At 46.3% G+C, this 22,124-nt stretch overlaps 1 protein-coding gene across 4 annotated transcripts in view; it reads left to right on the plus strand.

The window, feature by feature from the left end:
* Positions 1-12,872: 12,872 nt before the first annotated feature.
* Positions 12,873-22,124, plus strand: part of ROR2 (receptor tyrosine kinase like orphan receptor 2) — a 189,308-nt gene continuing 180,056 nt past the window's right edge. For 2 of the 4 annotated variants that reach the window (XR_012065875.1, XM_072952446.1), the window contains exon 1: positions 12,873-13,327. Coding sequence is in view for 3 of the 4 variants with exons in the window: in XM_072952446.1 (XP_072808547.1) it covers positions 13,240-13,327 (88 nt within the window). In the remaining variant the exon portion in view is untranslated. Of the gene's footprint in view, positions 13,328-18,852; positions 19,380-22,124 lie in introns of those variants that run through there. The other 2 variants (XM_072952444.1, XM_072952445.1) reach the window with 2 other exon arrangements.

The following is a 22,124-nucleotide window of genomic DNA, read 5'->3' on the forward strand; positions in this document are numbered from 1 at the left end:
CACACATAAATGATGACAATGATCCATGTAGTATTATGCAAAATAACAAACAATGATATAGAAACTATAAACCCTCAAATAAAGGAACAACTGAATTATTGAATATTCATACTACAGAATCTTCTGCAACAGTTTGAAGCAGAGTTTGGTAAAATTTTTTTCTGCAAAAGGACAGATAGTAAATGAAAGCTTGGGGGTGCCTAATGGTCTACTTTTCAACTGCTCACCTCTGCCATTGAAATGCAAAAGCAGTCATGAGCAGTACTGAAAAGAATGAGCATGTCCGTGCTTCCCTAAAATTTTATTTACAAAGACAGGCCGAGGTTGGATTTGATTACAGATCACCTGCCATTCGTTTAAAGGATTTCATTTGATCTAACGTACTGATATGAAAATGTCTCCATCATGCCTTAGTTTAAAAACTCAAGTAGGAAACCAATGTATTTTATGATGCAGTTTTGAAAATTGTATGTGAATTTACATATGCAGTCAATTCTCAGTATTCATGATAGTCATGTTCTATAAAGTCACTGCCATCAATGAATTATCAAATACTGAACCACTGACTCCTAAGGGAGATACAGTTAGGTTCCTGTGAGCCTCTGGTCACCACCTTTTCACTAACTGCTTAATACATAACCTTGTTTTATGTGTGTTTCCATTTAAAGACTCCTTATTTGATACATATTCTTGATTCATGAACATTGAACTTGTAGTCAGCAGCCCTGTAACTCATGAGGGAAAGGAAGCTTAGGTAACACACGTTTTCTCTGTAAGACGCCTTATAGCCTTCCTGTGCTTAGGACGCCAGACAGCACTTGAGCACCGTGCTGAAATCACCACCAAATGCCCCCAAACCAGGAAAATGTAGGGCTCAGTAGACCACAAAAAGGACACTTGTGTACAGTATGAACTGAAACAAGAAGGCAGACCATCACGTTGTTTGACCTTGGTCGTGACCTCAGCTGGGAACACGGAGTCAGACAATTTACATTTTTGCAGCATCTTGAAATGTCCAAAAATGACCTTGAAAGTGCCACTCGTGTGGATTTGGAGGTTAGAAACAAAATTTAGTGAATAGATAAATTTGCAAATACAGAATCCACAAATAATGAGAATGGACTGTATAGGTTTGTAAACACGGTGCGGGGGAGAATTTAAGATGAAAACATTAGAAATACAGGGTTTCCTTATGGGGCAGAAAGGGGAATTGGGGACCAGAGGGGCTTTCAGTGTTTCTCGTCAACAGTTCCGTAGTATTTTAATTTTTCAAGTCCAGATTGCTTTTGTGGTATTGAAAACAACTTAAGGATTTTAAAAAAGTAATTGAGAACATGACTCATCGGTCAAAATATTTAAAAAGTTGCCTAGAAATTAATTTTTAAATTTCAGTGAGTTCCCAAATGTCTGTCAACTGATGAATGGGTAAACAAAATATGGTATATTCATAGAATGGAAATGTATTCAACAATAAAAAGAAATGAAGGACTGATACATGCTCCAACATGTATGGACCATGGAAATATTTTGCTAAGTGAGAGAAGTTGGTCTTAAAGACCACATATTGTATCCATTTATTTGAAATTCTAGAATAGACCAATCCATAGGGACAGGAATTAAATTAACAGCTGCCCAAGGCTGGAGGTTTAGGGGAAAATGGTCTGGGAAGTCTTTCTTTCAGGGGAGACAAATGTTTTAAAATTAGATTGCACTGGTGACATATTCTGAATATACTAAAAAAAATATACCAGTGAGTTGTAAACTTTAAATAAGTGAATTGTATGGTGTATGAATTATATCCTAATAAATTATTTTAGGATATTTTGAAATATATATTTTTTTAATTTCAGTGAGTTATTCCCCTCCAACTCAAATTTAACTTCTTGCATGTTTCCTCAGAGACCTCTGTGTTCTTTGCTTTGATTTTGTTTTCCTTTTTATCCACCGAATTAAGAGAGAAGATTTTAAAGATTTTTTAAAATCACATGCAGGAAAGATGGAGGTGTTAACTTCACATGATGGCTGTGTTAAAAGTCATCTTTATTTTTTACTTTTTACTCTTTTTTTTTTGGATTATACACATTTTTTTTACAATGAGCATTTATTACTTTAAACACATTTCATTTTTTTTATTATTATTATAAGACTTTCCCATGGTAATTGCTTTCCATTAACTCCAATTTCCAAATTAAAAAAATTTTTTTTAAAGTTATTTGCTTTTTCTGATTTGTCACTCTGCAATTAAAGAGAAATGTTTCTGGGTACTTCTCAAATTATACTGTCATGATCCAAGAGTGGGTCATCACGTTTCTGGATAGAACAAAGACAATAAAGGGACAAGTTTAATCTTCTAATGAAGCATCCTAGCGCTGTGATTCCGTGGTTAGCTTCAAGTGGGTTTTGAAGCTCTAGGCTCAGTTCACGGCCACTAAGCTCCATTATTTGCTGAAGGGGGTGGGATCCACCCTGGGTATTTGTGGGAGACTGACAACAGTGACCCCCAACGAGCCACGCCTCCTCATGTCCGGTTTCCTCTGCGGAGTGGCAGTGGTACTCTCCCCATCAAAGCGTGGAGTCTGTTTCTCCACCCCGTTAATCTGATTTGCTCTGACCCGCTGACAATGGCAGACATGACAGAGTGCCAAACCCCAAGCCAAGGGGTTTGCGTCTCTTTCTCTCGCCACCCAGTCTAGCCTGTGTTGGATGGAGGAGAACTGAGGTGCCCCAGCCCATAGTCTGTGGCCATCGGAGACGTTCCGGCCCAGGTGACCCGGGAGAAGCCACCAGAGGACCCTCCCAGCCCAGCCACAGAATAATGAAAAACAAATCATCGCTGTTTTAAACCACTAAGCCTTTGGGGAGTGCTGAATTTTATAGCAGTAAATACTTGAATCAGTAATTGAGGACCAAAAAGAGTGTCTATTGGCCATAAGGGAGGAAGGGGAGTACAGGTCGGGGAACTGCTAGTTTGAGAGGAGGTGGCGCTCTGAACCTGGCATGGCATCTGTCTTGGGAAGTGCAAATCTCAGTGCACAGGCAAGACACGCATCCTGCCATGGCCCAAGACTAGGGGACCATCCCAGCACTGCAGCCTCCGCACACACCTCCCACCTACTCATCCTCTGTTAACTGAGTGAGGCGGACCCATGCAGTTACACTGTGGACATGCCACCGGGAGTTTCCCATCAAACCACCTAAATGCAGCACCCTGGGACATGACAGTGTTTTCCAGTGATTTCTAAGCCTGGCTCCTTTTTTTTTTTTAATTTTAATTTTTTATTTCTTTAGGGAGGAGGTCATTAGGTCTATTTATTTATTAATGATTAGTTTGTTTTTTTTTTAATGGAGGTACTGGGGAATTGAACCCAGGACCTCATGCATGCTAAGCATGCGCTCTACTACTTGAGCTGTCCCCTCCCCATCAGGTTCCTGTTTATGCCTTGATGTTCTTCCACACAAATTCCTCCTTGCTTAAGGAAACTTGAGTTTATTTCTGGTCCTTCAAAAATAATCATCTCTAAGTAACACATAAATTAGTACCAGGAGTGGGGTAAATATACGGCAGGTTAAAGATGGCCACAGATTCTTCGATACTTTTCCCATAGAAGTGAGTCTCTTCCCCCTCCCTCTGAATCTGGGCTGGTCTGTGACCGTTTGACCAGTGGAACATGACAGATGTGAAGCTACGCTAGTTGTAAGCACAGTCTTCTTGGAGCCCTGAGCTGCCGTGTAAGAAGTCTGCCTAGACTAGAGCACCATGCTATGAGGCGTCCAGACTATGTGACGACGCCCTGGAGAGGAAGAAACACGTGAAGAGAGGGAAAGGCCAAGAAAGTCCAGTGAACACGGGGACACGGTGAGTAAGGAAGCCAGGAAGCCATCTGGGAGGAAGCGGCCCAGCCCCAGGCGTCCTCGTTGACCCCTCGTAGCTCAGAGACTCACCATCCAGTTGAGAGCTTCCAAAATTCATGACCCACAACAGCGTGAGCAAAATCAAACGCTTGTTTAAAAACCAACAGTTGTCAAGGGGGCGGGGGGTGGGAAGGGATAGACTGAGATTTCAAAATTGTAGAATAGGGAAACAAGATTACACTGTACAGCACAGGGAAATATATACAAGATCTTGTGGTAGCTCATGGAGAAAAAAATGTGACAATGAATATATGTATGTTCAGTGTATAACTGAAAAATTGTGCTCTACACTGGAATTTGATACAACATTGTAAAATGATTATAAATCAATAAAAAATGTTAAAAAAAATCCAACGGTTGTTTCTATACTGCTGTTTAAAAACAAAGGGTTATTTTAAGCTACTGAGTTGTGGGGTAATTTGTTATGTTGCAATAAGTAACTGGAAGAAAGTAAAAGACCCTGAGGAAAAGATGACCAGACCATGGGATGGTGTGGACACTATGGAAATAAAATAGCCAGTGATATTGGGTGGCAAAACTCACATTCTTGGGATAAATTCCACTTGATCGTGATATCTGTAGGATTTGATCTGCTAAAATATTACTTAGAATGTTTTATACCTAGTTCTTGAGAGATATTAGTCTATGTTTTGGCATTTTTTGTAATGTCTTTGTATTGTTTTCATGATCAGGGTAATGCTGAGAAATACGTCCTCCTTTTCAATTTTATGGAAGGCTGTATATTGAATTGTTATTTCTTCCTTAAACAATTTGTAGAGTTCACCAGTAAAGCCATCTGGGTCTGGCATTTTCTGAAGGAAGAAGTTTTCCTACAGTTTCAATTTCTCTAATAGATACAGAGTTGTTTAGTTTATCTACTTTTTTCAGCATGGGCTTTGGTAATTTGGTAATTTGTGACTTTTCAGGAATTAGCCTGATAAATCTAAGCTGTTGAAATTATTGGCATAAAGTTGTTAAAATACCCTTTTATTATCCTTTTAATGTCTGTATATTCTGTAGTGATGTCACATTGTGTCACTAGAGATTCATAAATGTTACTGATCTTCTCAAAGATTTTTTTTTGTTAATTTTTGGTTGTCTGTTTCATTTAATTCCTGTCTGATCTTTAATTAATTCCCTCCTATTTACTTTTGGTTTAATTTTCTCTCTGATTTCTAGTTTCTTATGGTAGAAGTTGAGGTCGCTGATTTAAGACCATTTCTCTTTTCTAATATGTGCATCTATGCTATTGATTTCCCTGTGGTATTTCTTTAGCTACATCGCCACAAATTTTGATACATAGTGTTTCCATTTGCATTTAATTAAAATACTTTCTTTTTTTCATTTCTTCTCCATCCTATGGGCCATTTAGAAGTGTGTTATTTAGTTTCCACATATTGGGGAAATTTCCCAAAGACCTTTCTGTTGTTGATTTCTTATTAATTCATTGTGGTCAGAGAACACACCTTGCATGGCTTGAATCTTCTTAAAGTTACTGAGACTTGTTTTATGGTACAGAATGTAGCCTGTCTTCATAATTTGTGTGTGTGTGTGTGTGTGTGTGTGTGTGTGTGTGTGTGTGTGTGTGCACTTGAAGGTTGCATGGAGTATTCTGTAAATATCACAGTGTAGTTCAAACCTTCAGTGTCCTTACTGATTTTCTGTCTGCATCATCTATCAATCATTGAAAGAAGGGTACTGAGACTTCGGACTATAAAAACCAATTTGTTTTTTTCTCCTTTCAGCATTTTCATCAATTATTTGGAAACTCTGTTATTAGGTTTATAAATGTTTGCACTGTAGGAATGTAAGCATCACCGTGTCCTCTTGACCCTTTTATTATTATGAAATAATCTTCTTTATCCTTGGTAATATTCTTTGCTCTGAAATTTACTTTGCTGGCTATTAATACAGCCATTCCAACCTTTTTTTGACTAGTGTTATTATAGGATATCTTTCTCCATTCTTCTATTTTTCACCTCTTTGTGTCTTTTTATTTAAAGTGCATTTTCATAAGCAGCATAGAACTGTATCTTGCTTTTTTATTCAATCTGATTATCTTTGAATTTTAACTATAGTATTTAGTTGTTTATACTTGTGGTGTGACTTTATGACTTAATGTGATTATTAAATTGATTACATTAAGTCAATCGTCCTGCTCTTGGTTTTTTATGTGTCCCATTCTGCTCTTTATTCCCTTTTGTGTTTTCTGGCTTCCTTAGGATTAACTGTATGCTTTTTATGATTCTATTTTATCTCTTTTATTGCTAATGAGCAACAACTCTTTGTTTTGTTACTTAGCGCTTGCTTTAGAGTTCATAGTAAACATCTTTAATTCATCACAACCTCCATTCAAGTGATATTACACCACTTTACATATACTATGAGGACATGGTAATAATATCTTACTTCCATTTTCTCTCTCTTATTTATTCTATTCTCCTATCTAGTCTATAATTCTATTTATTCTTTATTCTATTGCTGTCATACACTTTACTTCTACATGTTTTATAAACCCCACACACTTTTCTGTCACACTGTCTTAGGGCCCAGATTGTCTGATCCACAATCCATTCTTTTCATCTACATTCTAAACACTTTGACAAAACAAGAAAACAAACAAAGACAAATAGACAAAAATCCTCTGCTCAAATCCGGGTTTTGACAAGCCGGTCAAAGGTAGCAGAGGTTATGTTGTTTTAAATATAAGGCAGACCCTGGCAAAAATGCAACAAAATCAGTCAATTCAACTGCACATTAATGTATTCTTCATGATTTCAACAATGCACGTTCATTGAAGCCTCAGAAAGTTCTAAAATAGCTGTTGGGATAAAATTGATAGATTTACAGGGTAATATTACTATAAACTATTTTTTCACGTGGAAAGGAAAACTGCCTAATGTGACAAGCAGCTTTGAGTTCTATAATGAGTAATAATCACTTACACAGATGGTGCTTACAGTACGTTAGGCACCACCCTGAGCTTCACATGAATAATTTATTTAATCTTACTTCATTGTAAAGTAGTCCACTTACAACAGAGCGGTGAGAATTGCTATATATGGCAATTCAGAAAATGTTTAACTTGAGAGTGTAATCAATTCTGAGGATGGTATGCATCCTGTTATATGACTTCCCTACATTGGTTAGATCATGATTTACTAAAAAGGATTTCGTTTCCATCCCATGTGAATACTAAATTTTTTTCGCCCCTTAAAAAGAAAAACACTTTTCGTTTTATTATTTCAACAAGTTCTCAATCTTATTGTTTCAACTAGTACTAATAAATTTTAGTTCTTACTGTTCATATCATATTTTTATGATATGGCACCAGACTCTCAAATAAATACTGACAGGAGCAGGGCTGGAATTCGTGGCATAATACATTGTTTGTATAATCTGCACCTCCTAAGAGATGAATAAATCATACATTCTTGTGTAACAGGACAGAAGGAGTTCCCGCGTGCGCCAGGGAAGGAACTTTGAGCACGTCTGTGGAATGTCAGAGCTCTGGTTCAGGAGGAAAAGTCCACCTGAGGTGGCAGTCCCGTGGCTGGGGGCACAGATGCCAAAGGAAGGTGGTGGCATATCACTTGAAAGGCAAGATGGGACAAGGGGGAAGGCCACCATTCATCCCCACACTGAGGCTACTGCGCTCTCTGCATGGGCCTGAGCACTCCTCCCCCTCCCCCTGCTCATCAGGGTGCAGTAAGCTACGCTCATGCTCCCAGACGATGCCTTAGGGATGAGAAAATGTGAAATCTGGAAAAAACAAACAAACCAACCCGTCTGGATCAGCTCTTGTGGGGAGTTGAATGAACTCAGTAATAATAAGTAAAGTGTATAGTATTATAGATAGTGATACACGCTAAGGATCAAAAACAGAGCAACTAAGGGAGACTGGAATGGTGAGCCTTAGGGAAAGAGTGGTCAGGGAAGGCACCAGTGAGAAGATGACATTTGAGTAGAACCTGGAGGTCAAGAAGCATGGCATGTAGGCTCTTGGCAAAGTGCATTCCAGGCCGTAGGACACTGAGCCCAGCCTGTTGAAAGAGGCGAAGGAAGCCAGTGAGGAAGGGACAAGGTGGGTCGTAGGAGCAGAGGGTAGATCATATGGAACCTGCGGGCCACTGGAAAGATGTTTGCTTTTCCTACAGATGAGAAAAAGCTTACTGGAAGAGGAGAGAAAGATGTGAGTTGGATTTTAAATGCATCATCCTGGCTGCCATGCTGAGAACAGACTTAGCAGCACAAGGACAGAAGCAGAGAGAGCAGGTGGGCAGCAACTGTGCTAAGACAGATGTGAGATGATGGAGACTCAGACCACGGTAGAGCGCACATAAGTTGATTGGTTTAGGGATATGTTCTGACGATTGAGCCAGCATGTTTGCTGATGGATTTAATGTGCTACATGGGAGAAGACAAGGAGACGAGGATGACCTCAAAGTCTCTGGCCTGAGTGCCATTTACTGAGGTGGGAACGACTGTGGGAGGAGAAGCCTGGGCGCAGAGGTCAGCAGTTGTGTTCTGGACAGTTTCAAGCTGGATATGCCTCTCACAAACTCAAGTGGAAATGTCAACTATGTCACTAGGCCCAGGACATCAGAGTCCAGGGGAGGGATTCAGCAAGAGACGCTTGTTTGGGAGCATCCGTCTATAGTTGGTATTAACAGATGTGAGACTGAACACCATTCCCAAGAAAATGAGACATTCCAACATTTAAACATTAGGGAGATGAGAGGAAACAGAAAAGTAGATGGAAAAAAGTATGGTCAGAAGAAAATCAGAAGAATGAGATATTCGGGAAACCAAGCAAAGAAAGCATTTCAAGAAGGTGAGGGTCAAGGGCTACTTATAAGCTGAATAAGATTAGGACTCGTAGTTGATCCTGGTGATCAGAATTATGGAAATCACTGAAGACTTTGTCAATAGCAGTTTTTGTGGCAAGGTAGAGGTGAAATCTTCATAGAAGTGATTTCAAAGTCAGTGAAAATGGTAGGGTAAGGACTTCTGAAAATTCTCTGCTCCGTAAAAGCAATGAGAAAACTGGCAGAATGATTGGAACCAGCTTTCTAAGAGCCCTGGAAATTAATCAAAGCCTTGTAGCAATCCAGGGAGAATTTACGCAAGACAAGCACCCAAATCTTTGTAAGAACAGAAAGCTTTGTGGAGCTTTAACTTGCCCTAGTCCCATCTCCTCTCCAACTTTGCAAAGCCTGGAAAGCCTACAGCTTGATAGCCACCAGGAAAGGCAGGAAGGAAGAGGAACTGCTTCAGAGCCCTGTTCCCAGAGAAGTGTCACTATTTTACTTGCCTAGGGGTTACCTGGGAGACACCACTTAAAAGACTATCTTTGTTTGCCCCGATTCAAGCTTCCCCAGTGAGAAAAGCCTTTTCTCAGAAGTGTTTGCTGCAAATATTTAGAAGCAATTGTCTAAACTCACAACTGCACAAAGTGAGGCAAACAATAGGCTAACAAAAACCTTTAAAAGAAACCTGGAAAATGAGACGTCCATAGGGGCTTTGGAAACACATTTCAGGGCATCTGAAAGGCTGTCACACTCAGGAGTGTCCTCAGAAGGCATGAAGCTCTCAGCTCTGGTTGGCTATGGGGCTCTGCGTCAGCAGGAAGTTCAGGCTAAGGCAGAGTTATCAGCTGCCCGGCTGAGTATTGAACCGACAGATGTACACAGCCCCTTGGCAAAGACTGGGAGAACCCTCATTGGTTGCAGGTGTTTAAGGAACTCTCTGTCCGATCATTACCTGACCACTAAGCTACTCAAGCAGAGACCTCGCGGAGACAGCACAGAATGGAGGCAGAACTGGTACAAAATAGTCATTAAACAGACAACAATAAAACAAGCAGCAACAAGAACAGGCCTTGGACAGGGAAGAGAATCTGACTTCCAGAGGTGCCACCTTATATCATTTGAAATGTCCAGTTTTTAACAAAAACGATAAGGCGTGCAAAGAAATAAGAAAGTGTGGGTGAAAGCATCAGCCAATGGAAACTGCCCCGAGGAAGCCTAGACATTGAAGTCTTCTAGACAAAGACTTGAAATCAGCTGTTTTAAGAATGTCTAAAGCACCAAAGGAAATCACGTCTAAAGAAATAAAGGAAAACATGAGAACAATGTCTTCGCAAATCAAGAAGAGCCGTGAAGACATACAAAGGACAAAAATGAAGCTCATTCCAGACTACATCAAAGGATAAACTGACGTAAAGGCTAACTATCCAGAGCATTGGTTTCCAGGGATTAAGGGCAAGGAAAGTGTCTGATTATAAAGGGGCAACACAGGGGGATTCTGGGGGAGATGAAGCCATTCTGCATCCTGACTGGGGTGGTAATGACGGAATCTAGTCACGTGTTAAAATTCGTAGAACTTCACTGTAAAATAATGTCTATTTGATCGTATAATGGTTTAAAAATGGAACTCAAAACCATCAAGTGCTGATTATAAAAATGATAAAAAGAAGACAAAAGATTTATTTCACAAAAGCTAGAAATAAAATACTGTGTGAGATGAAAATGGAATAGCTTAGAGGAGACTTAAAGTTCTTAGTCTTAGAAGAACAGGATAATCACTAACTTCAGACTTCAATTTAAGTATGTATATTTGCTAGGGATAATCAATAAAAATAGAAGTATAATGAATAATCTTCCAAAAAATAAAGATAGCAAAAAATATAATTTTTTCAAATTGAACTAGTCAGTTACAATGTGTCAATTTCTGGTGTACGGCACAATGTCCCAGTCATGCATACACACACATATATTCATTTTCATATTCTTTTTCATTAAAGGTTATTACAAGATATTGAATATAGTTCCCTGTGCTCTACAGAAGAAAAATTTTTAAATCTATTTTTATATATAGTGGCTAACATTTGCAAATTTCAAACTCCCAAATTTATCCCTTTCCACCCCTTTCCCCTGGTGACCATAAGATTCTTTACTATGTCTGAAAGTCTGTTTCTGTTTTGTAGCTGAGTTCATTAGTGTCTGCTTAGAAAATGCGTATTTTGTCCCCTCCCATTTACAGATGTGAATGTGTTGGGTTTCTCCCTCTGCTCTGAACCTGTAGAATGGGGAGGAAGGAGGGGAAATGAGGGGGACGACGGGACAGCAGGCCAAAGTTATAGGTAAAGAAATTTCAGGGAAAGAGAAATGCTGAAAAGATAATTTTTCAAAAGCTTTAAGAAATCAGGTGTGGTATAACCCACATTTCTGACCCCACCCAAGGAACTGTCAGCCAAAACATATGTTGCTGTTGAAACTCTCGGGTCAAGTTTGTGGGGAGCCCAGTCATGTGAAAATTGCACACTGATGAGGGGGGCTGAAGCACGATTAGGTCATTTCCCCAAAGTTCACACCGAGAGTAAGTGGCAGGGTTGCTCTCTGGATGGTTCTGGAGCTCGACCCCCAGCACATGCAGTGGAAGGCAAAAAGCGGTGCAGGCCCGTGGAAAGGACAAAGCTTTGCTGATTGACTGGTTTTGGGGGGGGCAAGGCTCATAGGAACTCTCCCCCCTCACCCCCAGTCTGTTTTTCACCAAATCCAGAATGGAGGAGTCTGGAGAGAGTGCTTCAAGACCAACTCTCAAAGCCTTATTTGCTCTTAAAACATCCTTAAAGGGCTCCCAGAGGAAGAAAACAGAGGAAAACCCCACCTGGCCGTCCTCACACAACACGGGGGTGGGGCGGGGGGAGTGGCCCCGGGTTCACACCGTCACCAGCGGCGGCGCGAGGGGCAGCTGTGCGCGGGGCCCCTGCAGCTGGATGATGATTTTACTTACCACCTTCTCCCATTCTCTCCTGGATCCCCTGCTGTCCCTGGCCAGGCACAGTCTGAGTCCCTCTACTCTGCATTAGGAATGAGAACTGTGTGGGATGTTCCCCCAAAGAGATTCAGCAGAGACAGAAGGGCCTAAGTAAATTTAACAGGGGTAACGGGGCGGGGGGAGGGAGGATGGGGGGGAGAATGGGGACGGGGTGGGGGGTGGCTGGCTCAGCCACGTTGTCAGCGGACCACAGCAAGAGGACTTTTATTTCCTTCCTTGAGCGAGGCGGTGGAGGGGCAATTCGGGGGCGGGGGGGGGGGCAGCTCAGGGGTCTCCGGCGTCTGGCACTCACGGTCAGGACTCTCCCGAATTCACCCCAACTATCAGGAAATTGTGCTTGAGCAAAAAACGCCAAACAAACTGCTCGATAATCAGTTAAAAGATAAATCTCACAAAACAAACAACTGAGACCCCGGAGGGTCCAAATCCTTTCTCCAAGAGAGCAAAAACAAAGAGAATTCCTAAGTTACCAACAGGAGGATCAGGCCTTCCACTCCCAGACCTTTGCATGTGTTAAGCAAAACCAAGAATAAGCAAGAAAATATGCTATTTGAATTGCGTTCAAAATGTCTTTTACAAGTGAAGCAAATTACTTCTGCATGTTCTGGGGCTCTGCAGAGAACAAATGGTGTTCTGCCTTCAATAGGTAAAATTACACAATTTGCTTTTAACAGTAAACCCAAAGCGGCGGTGGCTTCAGATAGCATCGCGCTCCCGAGGGGTCCCCTTCACGCAGCTCCACTCCCAGCGGTTTCTGAGCTTTTGGGAGGGCCGCGGTTGTCCCCACCGGGCGCAGCGTGGCGACGAGGGCCCGGGGGAGGGCGCCGGCGGCGGGGACGCGTCCTGTTTCTTTCCTTGAACGTTTGGCTTCTCTTCCTCCCGCGCCGCGGGTTTCTGGGACTGGGTGGCTCTTTGATTTGCCCGGTGGAGGCTGGCGGGGCGCAGAGTCGTCCTGGGTTACAGATTTATGACCAGGCCCCCGGGGGTCCCGCCCCCTAACGGTGGGTGCCAACTGGCCCGGGCTCTCTGCGGCGAGGGCAGCCCCCTCGAGGGCCGGCCGGACGCCCCCAAGGCTCCACCCTTGCGGCGGAGGACCCCGCCGAGCAGGCCCGAGGGCAGGAGCGGAAGGCACGTCCGGGGACGGAGCCGCGGCCCCCGGTCCCGGCCCCCCGCTCCCCGCGCGCCCCGCCCGCCGCAGGCGTGTCCCTCCGGCAGGGGGCGCCGGCGCCGGCCTCGCTCTGCCCATCGGGGCGGGAGAGCCTGGGACCCTGCCTCCCCGCTCGCCCGCGGTCCGCCCCCCGCGCTCGTCCCGGCGGCCGGAGCCGAGCAGCGCATCCGGGCGGGGAGAGGAGGAGGACCACGAGTTCCTCGAAAGGGACCAAGTCGCCAGGCGCCCGGGAGGAAGGGCGGCGGACGCGCGGCCGACAGGGCTGGTGGCGCCCGGACCCCGGCAGCCCCCGCGCCCCGGCCCCCACGGCCTGCGGCATGGCCCGGGGCCCGGCGCCGCCGTCGCTGCGCGTCCCGGCCGTCTGGGCGGCCGCCGCGCTCCTGCTCTGCGCGTCCCGGACCTCAGGTAGGACCGGCGGCCCGCGCCCGCCCCGGCGCGCCGCCTCCGCGCGCGGGCAGGGGCTTGCGGCTCGCGCGCCCGCCCTGCCTTCGCGGCTCTGCCCGGGCCGCCGCGCCGGCGCCGGGGCTCCCAAGCGAGGAGCGCCTGGAGGGGCCCCTCCGCGCCCGCCTGCTCCCCCCACCCCGCCCCGGGCTGCTTTCAACAAGGCGCGCTCCGGGGCGGCTAAGTGCTTCCAGAGGCTGGGGCGGGCGGCGCCGGCGCCCGCGGGGAGCCCCGAGCCGAGGGTTTCCAGGGGTCCCGAGTGTGAGCGCCGCCCGGCCCCGGGGTCTCAGATGCGTGTCGAGGTTCCCACAACGTCGCCTCGGCCCTGCTCCCCGAGGTCACCTTCCGGGGCTCCGGCCCGCGGCGCCCCGGCCTGCGCGGGAGTGCCCCCGGGGCGAGCGCCGCGGTGGGACGAGGCGCAGGGAGGGGGGCTCCGGGTCCCCGCCGCCTGGTTGAAAGGGGCTCTGGCTTCCCTTTTGTTGGCCCCTCATCCCCTCCCCCACCGCCGGGAGGTGGCCGGAGCGGCGTTTCCTGTGCCCGGGGGTCGGGGGTCCCGGGTCCCCCGGGCGGCCTTTCGGCTGCTGGGGACCTGGCCTCCTTCGGGCCGGCCAGGAGGGGTGGGCCCGGCCCCGGGGGGCGTTCTCCTCGAGGATCGCGCGGACCCTGGGGCGCACAAGAGCCTAGGGTGCCAGGCGGTCCGGATCCAGGGGACAACCCCGTCCCGCATCGAACACCTCCTTTCCCGCCCCCCCCCGCCCAATTCCGCACTTCCCACAGGGCGACGGGGCCTCCAGGTTCAGAGGCTGAGGGGGTCGACCTCACGTCCCAGCCATGTGTGAGGCACCCCTTACACGTAAGTGGGTCTCAGTGTCACCCACCCCATTTCTTCAGGCAGATGAGAACTAGGCGCAGGAAGGGGGCTCAGCCCTGATGGTATTCTGCTAACTGCGCGCTCCAGGGACCCATCCTCCAATTCAGGAATTCTGGGCAGCCTTTCCTGTCGGGGGTGGGGGTGGGGGCGTCGTTTGGGTTTAAGCAGGAGTTGATTACGTCAGGCGTCCCTGGTTACTTACTTTGGGAAGGGGGTTTGCAATTACGTCGTTGTCCCTTAAAGCGTAAACCGCTCAGGATGCGCGGTGCAACGGTAAGTAAACCACGCCTCCCGAGTCAGTCCGTGGGGTTCTGCCAATGTCCTTGTGGATTTCTGCACCCCTCCCCCGCCAGAGTGCCTCTCCCCTTTGGAGTCAGGGGCTGCGTTTGCTGTGCTGTGGGGGTCGGGGGAGAGGGGGCTTAACCTGAGGCCTCGACGTGCGGCTGCGCAGCTTTGGCGTGGTGGCCACGCCGGGGTTAATTGCCCTGCACAACTCTTAACGTCGCTACCAAAGGGAGGAAGGGAGGAGGGGGGCGGTTTTAGTTGCATTTGCCCGGGAGGAGTTGGAGGTGGGCGATGTGAGGAAGATGGGTCTGTTGCTTAAATCAAGCTTGTAACAAGAACTGGAAACTTGCTCGCACTTTGGGCCGAGTAGTTTAAACACTGCCTTCCCTTCCCGTCGAATTTAAGAACTCTCAGAGGAACAAAGCAATCCAGTGTCATTTTCGTTAATTTTTGAACCCTGTGTGGAGGTAATTTCCCTTTTTTCCAGTAAACTAATAGTAATCTCTATCGGGGAAGGAGGAGGGGAGCTGTTTGTAATTCTCTTCCTTCTGGAATGCTAGGTTAGCTGGAAATTCGAAGAATATGATCATATTCAAAAATATGAACACAACTTTATGATTACAGGAGATTTGAGTGTTTGGCATCTTTTCTGCTTGTAAAGAGGAATCTCTGTAATTTGAGAGTATTTTATACACAAAACATAAATTGCTATGTAAAAATATGGAGAGGTTGTTCTGAAAGGTTTTGTAAGTTCTACATTTTTATAGAAGGCTCTGTTCTCTAAGGAGACAAATACCTGATGTGGGACCGTGTGCCCCGCCTAGGTAGGACAGGCTGGGAGTGGGAGTTTTCGGGTCCTCCCTCCCCGGATTTTGATAGTGCAATGTTTATTTCTGGCCTGGATCCCTGGAGTCATGGTGGTAATAAATAATGATAGTGATTCATTGGGAAGTAAATAAATGAAAACATCTTGAATAAGAAGACTGTGGAAAAAGAAAAGTCTTTTTTTATATGCTATATAGTAAGGCCACATGTTTTTCTTATTATGACTGTGTACCAAGCAAAGCAGCACACATTTGAAAATGTTCAGAGCAAGTGCTAGTTTAACCCTCGCATCTACTTGATAAAACATGCCATTCTGGACAGTGAACATGACTGACCCTGTGTGACATTCAGTGTGAGCTGCTGTGTTAAAGTCTTCTTAAAAATGGTGATGGGTGACCGAGGGGCTCTCGTCTGAGAGGCCGTCTTGATTATTAAAGCAAGTCACAGTTAGAAAACCCACAAGAAATCTGCTTAATACTTTGCGTGCAAAAAAGCAACGTGGGTTTAAAAATGGGCCTTTACCAGGAGGAGCTTTTGGTGAGAGTGATCTGCAGACTTAGGAGGCAATGTGAAATAACATTTCTGGTTTTACTGTTAAAATGGTTTTTGGTTGTTTGCTCAAAGTACCTCGGTCATTGGTGTCTGTATGTCTCTTTTAGGATGTGATTTGCAGTGAATTACTTGTTCCCCATGAACGAATTTGTCTCTTTAGCTTCGATTTAGTCTCTGAGACATTGAAGCCTGGCAGAGTTCGGGTTTAACACTGCTCGGTCCTTTGGAATCTTTTTCTGAGACCCACGGCTTGGAAGTGCAGGATTAGGGGAACAGCCCGCTTGACAGGTATGGAAGATTAATCCCCTAAAGGGGGGTGTCTCAAGCCAGCTTTCAGCCTGAGAAGTGGCCTGCCTTTAAAATGCATTCCATGGGAGGCCAGGATGTGGAAGGTTATCATTATCATTGAAATGGGACCTGGGTGTGAAAGGCTTTGGCCTCCCTAATCTGCAGGACCCAGGCCAGTGTGATGGAGCACAGGAAATTGGTGTGCTGTTAGTCTTTTTCCCTGGGAGAGCTCTAATCACGTAATTCCAAGTTGTAGTCAGGGAAAAGAAAGCGGGCTACGAAGTGTTGTCTCCATCCAAGGTTTATAAACATCTCTAAAAAGTCCGTTGATGTCAGGGGCCTTTTGGTGTTTATCTGGTCCATTCCCTGGGAACCCGGAGCTGGACCAGCGCAGCATCCTGTGATCACCACCTGGAGAAGGGCTGGGCTGTGAAGCTTTGCCTTCACCCTGCTGTGCCCCACGGGGAGCTCCTTATGGGCTGTGTTGGGACTCCATTCCTGGTAAAGAACGTTATCATTAAGATATTTCCTTCTTTGGGGATCCTGTGGTGACCGCCAGGTGGATTCCATGAATACCATGTATGGAAGATGTCAAAGCAAAGTCACCAGGGGGCTTCGCTTTGCAGAGGAAGCGGCACTGGCTGAGTCTGGATTTGGCATGGCCAGTGGCAATTTCGTGAAAGGACAATTGGGCAAAAATTGGTTTTGAAAACATTGCTTCTCAGTGACTCGTTGGGCTCTTCGGTTTTGTGTTGTTGGACGACAGTGCTGTTAACAGAAGTGTTTGGAGTTTAGTGGGTAGTGTGGGCTCCTTGAGTTTTGAAGTAAAACCTTAAGCAACAAGAGAAGCTCTGGCCCACTAATTACGGCTGCGACTGCCTGGGGTTTGTACCAGCCTCCTTCTTCTAACATGTATTTATTTAGTTTCACCGAGAAGCTCGCCAAGTTGGAAATAAGGGCGGGCCAGCTCTGCCTGCATGTACAGTCGTCATAAAACATGTCTAGGGTGCGATCTGTTTAAAATCATACTAACAGAGTGGCCGAGGAACTGGTGAGCAGTGAAGGGAAGGCCTTTCAGAAATAAGGAATTGTGTTGGTTTGTTTTGTACCAGTCGGGGGATTTCATTTTTTTTTTCTCTCTCCCAAGTTCTATCCCTGAAAGAACCAAAAAAAAAAAAAAAAAAAAAAAAGCCAAAGGGAAGGAAATAATTACAGAAAAATTTAGTCTCATTAGACTAAGTGGCTTGTCCTCTAGAAAGTCTTACGTTCCTGTGGGATGTGGTGTGTGTGTCTTTAATTGTCGTTGGAATGAGCCTCAGTAAGCACTCTGTCACTTTTGAGATGTTATCTGGGGAGAATGTGGCTGCTGCTTCAAATCCTGGGCGAGTGGGGGAGGGCTTCCCCCAAGTCCGCAGTGCTCCCAGCCTAATGGTTTCCACACCGCAGCGCCCTCCTGGAGAGCGGGTTAACCCACCGTGCAGTTAAATGACAGAAATCCTCATTGTAGACTTGCGCTGTGGCGTTTAGTAGCCGCGGGGCACATGTAACTACTCAGGTTAAAATTAATTAAACTGAAATGAAAGCTTCAGTCCCTCCACGGCACTGGCTGCGTTTCAGTGGCCGCAGGTGACGGGGTGGCTCCCGTGGCCCGCGGACACAGAGGCCATGTGCCTCCTTGCAGGAAGGGCTGTCGGCCAGCACTCCTCTTGTCCAGAGTCCGTGTGTCTGGGCCTGTTGCTTGGGGAGCAGCTGGTGGAGTCCTGGGCAAGGAGGAGCGCTTCTCCTTGTTTGCCTAGAGTTCTGTTCGTTGACTGTGGGAGGTTTGAAGGCAAAAACGAGCTGGATTGACTCGACTCTTTGGGACCAGAGGGCCCTGTCCCAAGAGGGGCTTGGCAGACGTGTGATGACCAAGGCCGCAGACCTTAGCTTATGGACTTGCCTACCATGCAGTGCTGATTTGGGGGGAAATGTTCGTTTTGAAGAACTTGAATGTAAGGGGCCAGACAAGATTATGTGAACACGTGCGCCCACGCACATATGTGCGCGTGCGCGTTTGGGGGGGCGACACCATGGCTTGTTTGCAACTGAGAAAACCGCGTGAAATGGTGATCGAGTGACACCCACTCGAATTAGGGAGATCGTCAGGTGGTGAAAGGTAACGACCGTCGCGGGAAGAAGGCTTCAAGCGTGGACTGTAGGACTCCCAGCAGAGGAGAGGCAGGGGAGACCCGCCCGCTTCCCTGGCAGGCCCCCCGCACTAGGCCGGGCGCGTGGGGCGGGGACGCAAAAGCAGTTTCCCACGTGGGGAAGGAAGTCCCTGTGGGGGCGGGAGCCGAGTCGGGCGGTGACATTTGAGGACACGCTCGTGGTCTGAACTGAGTCCGACGTGCATCAGCGAAGATTTGCCAAAGGCAGGAGGAGGGAGCCGGCCGGTGATGACGCCTGACAGCGGCCCGCCCGGCCCGCCCTCGCGAGGCCTCCGCGCTCACCTCCGGCAGCGGCCACGTGGGCGGCCGTGGAATGTGTGTGCGAATGTTTGCGGAATGTGTTTGCAGGCAGGAGAGGGCTGTAAGAAAAGGGCAGAACTGGGAAGAGGCAGTAAGAACCCAAGGCAGCCAGAGCGAAGGGGAAAGGGGAAGGCCAGAGTGTGCGGATCATGGCTCCCAGGAGAATCAGGATGGGATGCGACAAGCAGGGCAAGGGCGAGTCCACGCTGCAGCCGGCTTTGCAGCTGGGGGTGGGGTGGGTGTTAGAGAGTAGTGTTTACACCCGAGATAGGAGGTGCATGAAGAATCAGGGGGCTTAGTTTTTTGTTTTTTTGGAGGGGAGAGGTAATCAGGTTCATTTACTTACTTACTTTTAATGGAGGTACTGGGGATTGAACCCAGGACCTCCTGCTTGCTAGGCACTCATTCTAGCACTGAGCTATACCCTTCTCCCCAGGGGGTTTGGTCTTGGATTTGTTGGAGGAATTCCCAGGAAAGGTCTTGGTTGGGGAGCATCGTGGGAGGAAACTGAGGCAGGAGGAAAAGTCCAGTCATTCCTTAGGGGTCTGGAGGAGGGATGCACGCAACATTTTGGCTCCTGGCAGCAAACGGGCTTGGGAAGGACGATGAGCAGGATTTGGGAGACGCTGAGGAACTGAGTCTGGGTGTGCAAGTTCCATCTGGAAAGTGAGCGGCCCACGGATGGATGGTAAGAGGGGCAGAGGAAGGGAGTGGGGTGGTGGGGAGCTCAGGCTGAGAATGCTTTTAGGCACAACCTCTGGGTCACATTCGGTGAAGTGTACACTTCGTTTTATTGCAGGATGTTATGTTTTCAGCTCTTACAGAACATTTGGAAATAACGTTTGGAATTTGAGAGTTTTCTTCCTGAGAGTGAAACAGCCCCCAGGTCACCATCTCATAGCCTTTGTATACCACTGGGTATGTTTCCAGAGCAGCTTAAAAGAAAGAAAAATTAAGGACCACAATAAGTCGCAAGAGGAGAAGGTGAGAGAGGGAACCCTGTCTTGAGTGAGCATGAGAGGTGGAGGGCCTGGCTGGCTGTGCACCTGCTTCTTTGGCAAAAAGAAACACAGAAACGAGAAACCAGAAAGTGATGACGGTTACCTCAGATCTTTTTTTAATTCAGATAAAATATATAACATAGACCTTTTAGACTATATTGAAATGTGTAATTCACTAGCAACTCATTAAATATCTTCACGATGTTGTGCCACCGTCACCACCCTCCATTTCCAGAAAGTTCTTCACCCTCCCCAAACCGAAACTTTGTCTCCATGAAACAACCCCCCATTCCCCCTTCCAGCCCTGGAGGTCCCCACTCTCCTTTCTGTCTCTATGAATTGACTACTGTAGGCACTTCAGTGAAATGGACTCATGGTGTTTATCCTTTCGTTGTTCTGTGACTGGCTGCTTCTTCATTCATATTGTAATATGTGCCAGTAATTTTTTTTAAAGGCTGAATAATGCTCCATTTCACACACGCACACACAAACACCGAACCACATTTTGTTTTTCTGTTTTTTCCACCTGTTGGTGGACATTTGAGTTGTTCCCACCATTTGACAGTTGTGAACAGTGCTGTTACGAACATGGGTGGACAGAGAATCCATTCAAGTCCCCGCTTTTGATTCTTCTGGGTATATCCCCAGAAATGGGATTGCTGGATCACATGGTCGTACTGTGGTTAATTTTCTGAGTCGCTACCATACTGTCAGCATTCGTTATTTTCTGTTTTACTGATAGTAGCCATCACAGGGAGTGTGACTGATTTCCTCATAGTGCTGGAAGTCCAGAGTCAAGGTGTCAGCGGTTCATGCCTCTTCCGACGGCCCTGAGAGAATCCTTTTTCTTACCTCTTTGAGTTCTGGGTGGCTCCTGGCAGTCCTTGGCTTGTGACTGCATCTCCACCTGCCCTTCTTCTCTAGATGTCTCTCCGTGTCCCTTCCTCTTCTTTTTTTTTTTTAATATTTTTAAATTAGAACATTTTTTAATTTTATTTTTTATTGGAGTACAGTCAGTTACAGTGTGTCAATTTCTGGTGTGCAGCACAATGTCCCAGTCATGCATATACATACATATATTTGTTTTCATACTTTTTTCCATTAAAGGTTATTATTACAAGACATTGACCAGAAAGTCTTATAAGAACATCAGTCATTGGATTTAAGCCCACTTGAAATCCAAGGTGGTTTCATCCTGAGGTCCTTAACTTGTTATTTCTGTAAAAACTACTTTCCAGTAAGGTCACATTGGGGTTTCTGGGTGCATATGAATTTTGGGGTGATACTCTTTAACCCCCTAGGTTATGTAAATGAATGGAAAAGAGGGTGAAGAGAGGGCACTTTTTTACAGTAAAATGCCAGCCAATAAAAGTGATGTGACTTGGAAAAAAATTATGTTTTGCAACAGTAACTGTGCAGATTGATTTGGGCAAGAGTTTTCAATGAATGTTGGATGTAGTTATGTCGGGCCACGTTTATGGGGAGCGGGACATGTTCGTGGTTCAGAGGATTTCCCCACAGAGCCCTTACCTGCAAGAGGACAGCAACTGCAGACTGGAGAAAGCAGTTGTCACCTAACCGTGACCAAGGCTCACATAACCAGTGTGGGCAGGCGGTCATTGTCCTACCGACAGGGACCTCCAGTAACTTACATTCCAGCTGGGGATGCAGAACCTGGGTCTGCTGGTGACAGAAACCACTAAGCCCGAATGGAGGAACATTCTATGAAACAACTGGCTTGTAATGGAAAATGTCAACGTTGTGAAGGACAAAACCAGCCAAGAAACGGATCCAGCTTAAAGGGGACTAGAGGGCGTGGCAGGTAAAGGCAGAATGTGATCCTGGTCAGGACCGCACTGGAGTGGAAACCCGCAGATGTGCGTGTCTTTGGAATGAAAGTGGAATGTGGAGGTAAATTATTTGAAAGTGCTGTCAAAGTGCACTTTCCTGAATTTGTGAATTGTGTGGCGGTTACGTATGGGAGAGAGCATGCTCAGTCTTAGGGAGTGTACACTTGATGCTAAGGGATGAGTGTTGGCAACCTACTCTCAGATAGTTTAGAATAAAAAAAAAAAAAAACAAAAAGACAATGAGAATGATGAAGCACCCGGGGTGAAATGTGAAAAGTTAGTGACTCTGCATAATGAACGAGCAGAGGGGAGTTTCATGCATGAGTCTTTCAATTCTTGGATAAATTTGACATGACTTAAAAATAAAGGACACAAATTATGTGAAATTGATACAAATGTGTGACTGTCGCCAGTGGAATCAACAGTAGAGCACATTCGCGGAGGATGAGGACTCCCAGCGGTTATGATCTTATGGGAAATGGTGTCAGACCTCCCCCAGGGGCGGGGCGGGGCGGGCTCCGCGTGCCTTTCAGACTAGACAGCGTTTCCTCAAGGAACAAAAGTCACCAAGTCTTGGTCCAG

This window comes from Vicugna pacos, chromosome 31 (genome assembly GCF_048564905.1).
Source record: "Vicugna pacos chromosome 31, VicPac4, whole genome shotgun sequence".
Classification (NCBI taxonomy): Eukaryota; Metazoa; Chordata; class Mammalia; order Artiodactyla; family Camelidae; genus Vicugna; species Vicugna pacos.